The 9,605-nt window shown below is 39.8% G+C and overlaps 1 protein-coding gene across 5 annotated transcripts in view; it reads left to right on the forward strand.

The window, feature by feature from the left end:
* Ankrd31 (ankyrin repeat domain 31) overlaps positions 1-9,605 on the forward strand; it is a 140,001-nt gene that overhangs the window by 104,855 nt on the left and 25,541 nt on the right. For all 5 annotated transcript variants that reach the window (XM_021180848.2, XM_021180849.2, XM_021180850.2 and 2 more), the window contains one exon: positions 4,786-5,779. In XM_021180848.2, coding sequence (XP_021036507.1) covers positions 4,786-5,779 — 994 coding nt within the window. The remainder of the gene's footprint in view (positions 1-4,785; positions 5,780-9,605) is intronic.

Genomic DNA, 9,605 nt, shown 5'->3' on the forward strand with positions numbered 1-9,605 from the left:
ACACACTCACTCACTCACACACACACTCACTCACACACTCACTCACACACACACTCACTCACACACACACACTCACTCACACACACTCACACACACACACACTCACTCACACTCACACACACACTCACACACACTCACTCACTCACACACACACACTTACTCACTCACACACACTCACTCACACACACACACACTCACTCACTCACACACTCACTCATCCACCTACTCACTCACTCACTCACTCACTCACTCACTCACTCACTCACAGGAATGCCTTGTTAGGAGTCATTTTATCACTATGTTCCTTTAGCAGAGTGATAGTATTGGGTTTTCCTCTTGTCACATAACCTTTTGGTCGGTTAGTAGCATCAGGCAGGGTTCCATCTCCTAGAACAGTCCTAAATCCAATCAGAAAGTTGGTGGTTACTCCCATAGTATTTGTGCATGTCACTGCTGTAGGTTACAGGGACGGTAACTGGGAGATAGTGATGATTACTGTCCTCCTCTGGTGGTGTCCACAGAACCTTCCAGTACCATGAACTCTAGTCAGTAGGGGATGAAGCTTTTATTTAGATACCAGTTCAACTAACTCATGTTCCATGACATAAGTAAGTGGTGTCCTCAACATTAGGGCCTTACCATCAGGTTGTAGAGAATAAACAGTATCCTTGACAATGACAATAGCCTGTGTATTTGGGGTTTCCATTGGGGACTCTTTAGCCAGTGACTCAATAAGTCATTAACCTATTCCTGGCACTGGAGGTTTTATTTAATGGCATAAGATATCTAGTTGGGGTATTGTATCCCCTGTTCTTTGGTGACTCCATTTAGTTTCCTTTTGACTATGTATATATTTTAAGAAGCTTTTATGGTGTGGTTTTTATATGGATTTTCAGATGGCTTTTACTGTTACTTGACCCTCCCCATATTCCCTCCTTTATCCATTTAAATCCTTCCCATTGAAATCTCCTATTCTGGGTTCCCATTTCTCTCTCCATAATGATACATTGTTTCCCCTTCCTTGGGGAATGCTCTTCTTAGCTCTAGTTCCTTACTAGGTACCTAACCTCTGTAGTTATTTGGATTTTAGAACACATATTATCAAAGGCCTGGAAGATAATATCCACATGTAAGAGAAAATATACAATATTTATTTATCCTTTGCGGTCTGGGTTACCTCACTCACAATGATTTTTTTTCTAACTCCACCCATTTACCTGCAAATGTGATTTTTGTTAACAGTTGAGTAATATTCAATTTGTAATGTCCAGTACAACATTTTCATTTTCAGTTGATGGACATCTAGGCTCTTTCTAGTTTCTGGCTGTTGTAAATAGAACAGAATTGAACATGGATAAGCAAGTGACTCTGTGGATGTAGACTCTTGGGGTATATGCACAAGAGTAGTATAGCTGGAACGTGAGGCAGATCTTGAGGTAGATCAACTTCCAACTTCCTGAAAAACCACCACACTAGCTTCCATAGTGGCTATACAAGTTTGCACTCCCACCAGCAATGGATAAATATTCCCCTTTCTCTGTATCTTCACTAGCACATTTTATTGATCTTAGCTGTTCTAATCTGGTATAAGATGAAATCTCAAAGTAGTTTTAATTTACATTTCCCTGATACTAAGAATGTTGGGTATTTCTTTAAGTGTTTTTCAACCATTAATGCTTCATCTTTTGAGAACTATTTATTTTCATGCCCCATTTTAAGTAATTTATTTTCTTGATGTTTAGTTTTTTATATATATTTTAATGCTAACCCTTATGGGATGTATAGTTGGTTAAGATATTTCCCCATCCTATAGGCTGCTGCTTTGCCTGCATGATGGTGTCTTTTGCCTTACAGAAGATTTTCAGCTTCATGAATTATTGATCGTTGATCTTAATGCCTGTGCAAACTTATGTCCTACTCAGGAAGTTCTTTTCTTATAGCAATGAGTTCAAGTCTATTCTCCACATTCTTCTATATCAGATTTAGGGTACCTGGTTTTATGCTGAGGACCTTGAAGCATCTGGATTTGAGTTTCAGGCCACTGGATAGATAATGGATCTATTTCTCTTTCTCTCTCTTCTACATGCAGCCATCCAGTTTGACAGTACCATTTGCTGAAAATGCTTCTTTTCTCAGTATTTTTGTCTCAGGTGTCCATGAGTGTGTAGACTTACATCTGAATCTTTAGTTCAAGTCTGTTGACAAAGTATCTGATTTTGTGCCAATGCCATGTTCTTTTGTCATTATAGCTTTGTAGTATAACTTGAAATTTGGGGTGGTGATAATACTAGCACTTCTTTTATTATTCAGGACTATTTCAGTTATCCTAGGTTTTCTATGTTTCCATATGAAGTTGATTTTTTAAAATTTCTGTGAAGAATTATATTGAAATTTTGATGGGGATCTCACTGAATCTGTAAAATATGGTAGGATGATCATTTTTACAATATTAATCATACCAATCTATGAGCATGGGAAATCTTTGAATCTTTTAGTGTCTTATTCAGTGTCTTAAAGTTTTTGTCATACAAGTCTTTCACTTGCTGGTTAGAGACTCCCTAAGACACTTTTTCCGTAGGCTAATGTGCAAGGTGCTGTTTCTCTGGTTTCTTTCTCAGACGGTTTGTCATTTGTATATAGGAAGGCTAGTGATTTGTGTGTTAATTGTGTATCCTGCTACTTAACTAAAATTATTAGCTGTAGAACTTTCCTGGTGGAGTTTTTAGGGTCTTTTATGTGTCATCTGCAAATAAAGATACTTGGACTTCTTCCTTGCCTACTCCTATCCTCTTGATCTCCTTTAGTTGTCTTACTGCTCTAGTTAAAACTTCAAGAACTATATTAAATAGGTATGGAGAGAGTGGACATCCTTGTCTTGTCCCTGATTTTGTGGAAATGCTTTGAGTTTCTCTATGCTAATATTGGCTGTGGGATTGCTGTAAATTGCTTTGATTGTGTTGAGGTATGCTCTTTGTATCCCTAGACTCTCCAGGAGTTTTTATCTTAAAGGATGTTGGATTTTGTCAGCGACCTTTCTCTGTATTTAATGAAGTGGTCATATGGCTTTTGTCTTTCAGTCTGTTTATGTGGTGCATTGTATTTATTGATTTGTGTCTGTTGAGCCATGCCTGCATCTCTAAGATGAAGCTTTCTTGATTGTGATGGATAAATTTTTATGTGTTCTTGAATTTTGTTTACAAGTATTTTATTGAGAGATTTTGATTTGAGTCTTGATGTGGTGATCTAAGGAAGATTCACACTTTCATATTATGTGTGAATTTCTTTTTTTTTTTTATTTTGTTTTGGTTTTTTTTGTTATTGTTTTTGTTTTTCGAGACAGGGTTTCTCTGTGTAGCCCAGGCTGTCCTGGAACTCAGAAATCCGCCTGCCTTTGCCTCCCAAGTGCTGGGATTAAAGGCGCCACCATGCCCGGCGAATTTCTTTTTTTACATAATTTTAAGCATGATATTATTTTCTTTCTTCTTTATCTGGCATATTATAAATTATGCTACCAGTTGTTTCCAGACTCACTTCTTACTGCCCTCCATATGTACTAGTACTCTTTCCATAACCTGTGTTCAGTATTAGCACCTAGACACTATTAGGAAGGCACACTAGTTCTATAATGCTTTTCCTTAAAACAGTAGCTCTTAGAGCATATACTATAGACCACTGGTACGTCCTTGAGAGCATTTTATGTAAAGTTGAAGCTGCGTTCTCATTAACTAAGATGCTATTTGTTCTCATTCACTTCCGAGTAGTCAATAGAATTTTCCCAAAGGTCTATCCTTCTTTAGAATTTGTCTGTTTTAAATCTAAAATAATAAATAGTGGTCGATACAGCCTACAAACAAAAACTGTTTGGGTTACTCAAGAGTATGTGTAGGTTCTCAGGTCAAAACGTTTCAGAGCCAGTGAAGCCAAGGTCAGTGCGGGACTTGTATGTAACCAAAAGACAAATGTGGTGGTGGGATGAGTCCCTTCTTCTAGCTTAGTCTTTAAGATTCTGAGTTCTTGGAGTTGAAGATTCTTGGGCTAATATTTTCTCTAGGGGATCCTTCTCAACTTGAAAATCCTGAGGACAGATTTAGAATACAAATGAACTTAACTACATTCTCAGGTCTCATTGAAGTATTATTATTCAAAAAAGAATCTTGTACTCTGTAGCTATGGAACCCTAGTAGACCTTACTCCCATTTATAATTTATAACGAACCATTTCTTCTTTAAACCAGATAAACAAAGTGAAAATTTAGTAACAGTAGTACTATTCAGCTGCCAATGACTGCCTGCCAACCAGTATACTATCAATAGCCCAGGTTCTGTTTTCATTTTAGGCTCACTCAAATAATGTAATATTGTGTTTTTAACAAAAGGCGACCTGGGACTGCGCACTTGTCTCAGAGGCTAGGAGCACTTGTTGCCCTTTCAGAGGATTGGGGTTCAATTCCCTTTCCTACATGCTGACTCACAAGCACCTATAACTCCAGTCTCAGGACAGCCAAAGCCTTCCTATGATCTCTGGCACCATGCGTGAAAGCGGCGCATATATATCATTCAGCAAAAACACTCATCTACATAAAATAGTAAAAGTGGTAAATTTAAAACTATCTTAAAATCAAACTCATATGAAATAAATGTCAGTTTCCTTACAAAGGAAAATAGATCTCAAATACAGATTTTATTATACTTAAAGTTGATGCGCATTAAGAGAGGGAGTATCTTTTATATCCCATAGTCTATGACGAAAATCTTCTGTGTTAATATTTTTTTCTTTTTCTTATAGGGTGTCCATGGAGTCATTTAAGCATGGGGCCTTGAGGGAACAACTGGCTAACCTGGCCACGAGACAAAAGAGTCTTTTAGTTGTAGCAAAGAAACAGAAAAAGATAAGACTGAAAATTCAAAACTATAAGAATGCTACACCAGTATCTGGTGTTGGTTTAGGAAAGCTGCCATGTAACTCAGACATCAGTAGTGACAAGAAGAGCCAGGAGCCTCCCACTATGGGAGATTCAGCACACGCCCCGTCAGGCTTATTCGCTCCTGTCAGTCTGGCTTACAGAAGCATGCAAGAATTACCACTGTCTCCTGAAACAGAGAGTGAGAGCCAGAAGATTAACATTTGCTTAAATGCGGAGGCAACGAGAAGAGAAGAATTCTCTGGAAATGACATAAATTCTAAACAAAATGTCCAGGATTGTGCCTTGGGTGGGTTATTAAGATCCAAACCCACAGATGATGCTGAGAAAATTACATCATCATCCCAACCTACTGCTCTTACTCCTCATGAAGAAAACTCACACGCAGAAAATATTTTTACAGAAACTACAGTCAAAGGCTATGGATTTGATAGTTCTGCACTAACTGGCACTATAAATATTTCAGAAGATAAAAGCATATTTTCCCCAAATGATGCCTGTCTAGCAGCTGTTCCTCACAGGCAGGAGCTTTCCCGCTGTAATCGGAAAAGAAGAAACAAGAAGACAGCTTCCCAGCAACCATCTGAGGGAGCTGCAGAGCCTCTGCCTCAGGCCACTGCTGTCTTAGACACCTACACTGTGCATCAGACAATGCCATGTCTTAGAGACTCAGCTGCTGCTGCTTCACATGCAGATAGCACTCAGAGCTCTCTTTCTTCTGCGTCTGCCCATCAACATCCTACAAAAACCGTTCCACACCACAACACAACTCCCAGAAAGAAAGCTGTGCAGCTGAAAGACTTGATATTACGTGGAAGAATTAGTCCAGGAAATAACATTCTCGAATTTAAAACACAGGTATTTTTTTTTCTCTAAACTCTTTCAGATTTCATAAGTAGTGTTGGATAGCATAATAGAGGCATAAAGGAAATAAGATTTGGCTGTGCTTTCTGAATGGAGGGACATACCCATTAAGAAGAAAATCTATACCCATACCCTATTCTGAATTTGCCTTGATAGAATTTACTCATAAGCACCTTTGGTTTTCAACTACAGTCAGTCAATAATATTGTAGCAGGAAGAATTTAATAGCAAAGATAGGAAATTGTTGTTATTAGTTCCAAACTAGGTTCAAGAGCTACTAGTACAGTGCTAAGACATTCCCAGGTGTATGTTAATTTTTCTTCCATAGAGGCTCAGTTTAGGACCACACTTGAAATTTCAGTAAGAAAGTTAACTAAAATATAATATATGCATAAAAGTGGGTGGTAAGAAAAGATTCTATTAGATGTACATATTTAAAAGCATTTAGTTTCTTCTTACTTTTTAAAAGAGGAATTTAGTGTGGAAAAGATTACCAAGTCTTTGAATATGCTTCTTTGCTTGTGGCCTGCTCTTTGAGAATCACCCCTCCCTAACCAGAATTTCACCTAAGTGACTGTGTTTCCTGCTCTTCTCATCCCTGGACCCCTGGACAAAGGCTTTTCCTGCTCCTGAGGCTTTCCTTACACGCTAAGAACAGGAGTTTACTATTACAGTTCTGTGATCACATTATGGTTTGAGCTCATTTCTTTCAATGTTCTAGTTTGCCTGACAACCACCTTGATAAGTAATAACTACATTAACCAGAGCACATCGATTTTTAGCAGGTTAGTTATAGTTACTCAGATTTTGACAGTTGTAGCTACTTCTCCGGATCAGCTTAAAGAATCTTCAGTGTGTTTAGTTGGGGTATAATTTGTATACAACACACTATGCATATTCAAAGCATACTATCTAACAAGTTTGACATACGTACTTACCTGTGAAATTCTGTCCACAAACAATAAACCATCCACCTGCTCCTGATGCTTCTTAGAGCCTGCTTTATATCTCTCTCTTCCCTGCCTTGGACAACTGTGCTGTGCTTTGTGCTTCTCATTTGCATCTCTAAGAATTTGAATTGTCTCTTTAAGCCCTCACTCTTACTCTCTAGCCCTCCTTCTCTCTCTCCCTTCCCCCTTCTCTCTTTCTATCTTCTCTCCTTTCTCCCTGCCTTTCTACAATAAAACTCTAAAACCATTAAAAGAAGAAAAAGAAAAGGAAAAAAAAAGAATTTGAATTGTGAGAATTATACTTTACATATTAATTTTTGTAAACTCTTTTCTTGTAGTCTAATTATTTAAGATTCACCTTTTTCATTCCCTTTTCATTTCTAGGTAGTGGTTTGTTTTACCTGATATGATAGTGTCTTAGTCAGGGTTTCTCCTGCTGTGGACAAAACACCTTGACCAAAAAATAAGTTAGGGAGAAAAAGGGTTATTTGGCTTATACTTCCAGATCAGAGTCTGTCATTGGAAGAAGTCAAAACAAGAACTCATAGATATTTATGTTGTTTCCAGCTGTTAGCTTTTACATATAAAGCTAGTATGAATTTTCTCATGCAGGTTTTGGTATGAGATAGACTTTCATTTTTCTTGGGTAAATATCTATAAATGGAGTTACTGAATCCTAAGTTAGGTATACATTTACCCTTTAAGGAAATTGCCAAAGTTATTTATAAAATCTGATGCATGCACCAAACATTTGTGCATGTGCGTGAGAGCTCTAGTGGCTGCACACCATCACCAGTGCTTAGTATGGTCAGCCCTCTAATTCTATCCTTGCTAACATATAGTGTGGCTATATTGTGTGTGTGATAGCGTGTGTGTGTGTGTGTGTATTGCTTTATCATTATGGTTTTAATTTGCATGTCCACAATTAACGGTGTTGAACATATTGTCTTGTGCTATTGACCATGCTTTTTATTTTTATTTATTTATTTATTTATTTTTTGAGACAGGGTTTCTCTGTGTAGCCCTGGCTGTCCTAGAACTCACTGTGTAGACCAGGCTGGCCTCGAACTCAGAAATCTGCCTGCCTCTGCCTCCCGAGTCCTGGGATTAAAGGCGTGTGCCACTACCTCCGGGCGACCATGCATATTTACTTTTTGGTTCAGGTATTGGTTGGTTCAGATCCGTTGCTCATTTTTCTTTTTTCCTTTTCTTTTAAATTTTATTTAATCTTCTTTTACAGTCCAGATTTTATACCCCTCCCTCCCAGTCTACCCTCTTGACTATTCCTCATTTAGTACCTCCCCATCCCATCCCCCATCTCCACGAGGATGGCCCCACCCCCCACACCACCAATCAGAGTTTCTCCCACTCCCTGTGGCTTTCAGTCTCTTGAGGGTTAGGTGCATCTTCTCTGACTAAGTCCAGACCCAGCAGCCCTCTGCCATATATGTGTTGGGGTCCTCATACCAGCTGGTGTATGCTGCCTGGTTGGTGGTCCAGTGTTTGAGAGACCTCAGGGGGCTAGGTTAATTGAGACTGCTGGTCCTCCTACAGGGTCGCCCTCCTCCTCAGCTTCTTCCAGCTTTTCCCTAATTCAGCCACTGAGATCAGCAGCTTCTGTCCATTGGTTAGATGTAAATATCTGCATCTGACTCTTTCAACTGCTTTGTTGGGTCTTTTGGAGGGCAGTCATGATAAGCCCCTTTTTGTGAGCACTCCATAGCCTCAGTAATAGTGTCAGGCCTTGGGGCCTCCCCTTGCGCTGGATCCCAATCTGGGTCTGTTGCTGGACCTCCTTTTCCTCAGCTGCTTCTCCATCTTTGTCCCTGCATCTCTTTCAAACAGGAACACTTCTGGGTCAGAGTTTTTGACTGTGGGATGGCAACCCCATTCCTCACTTGATGTCTCTTTTTCTGCTGGAGGTGGGCTCTACAAGTTCCCTCTCCCCACTATAGGACATTTAATCTAAGGTCCCTCCCTTTGAATTCTGAGAATCTTTCACCTCCCAGGTCTCTGGTACATTCTAGAGGGTCTGCCCCACCTCCTACCTCACAAGGTTGCCTGTTTCCATTCTTTCTGCTGGCCTCAGGATTCAGTCCTGTCCGCCCCCCACCACCCTCCAGAATACTTGATCATGCTCCCCTCTTCCCCTCTCTGTCCCCTTTCACACCCAGCCCCCACCCTCACCCCACCCCGTGGCTGCTTTCTTTTTTTTTTAATTAGGTATTTTCCTCATTTACATTTCCCATGCTATCACAAAAGTCCCCCATACCATCCCCCCCAATCTCCTACCCACCCACTCCCACTTATTGGCCCTGTTCTTCCCCTGTACTGGGGTATATAAAGTTTGCAAGTCCAATGGCTAGTCCGACTAGGCCATCTTTTGATACATATGCAGCTAGAGTCAAGAGCTCCGGGGTACTGTTTAGTTCATAATGTTGTTCCACCTATAGGGTTGTAGATCCCGTTAGCTCCTTGGGTACTTTCTCTAGCTCCTCCATTGGGGGCCCTGTGATCCATCCAATAGCTGACTGTGAGCATCCATTTATGTGTTTGCTAGGCCCCGGCATAGTCTCACAAGAGACAGCTATATCAGGGTCCTTTCAGCAAAATCTTGCTAGTGTATGCAATAGTGTCAGTGTTTGGAGGCTGATTATGAGATGGATCCCTGGATATGGCAGTCTCTAGATGGTCCATCCTTTTGTCTCAGCTCCAAACCTTGTCTCTGTAACTCCGTCCATGGGTGTTTTGTTCTCAATTCTAAGAAGGGGCAAAGTGTCCACACTTTCGTCTTCGTTTTTCTTGAGTTTCATGTGTTTTGCAAATTGTAACTTATATCTTGGGTATTCTAAGTTTCTGGGCTAATATCC

This window comes from Mus caroli, chromosome 13, assembly GCF_900094665.2.
Source record: "Mus caroli chromosome 13, CAROLI_EIJ_v1.1, whole genome shotgun sequence".
NCBI lineage: Eukaryota > Metazoa > Chordata > Mammalia > Rodentia > Muridae > Mus > Mus caroli.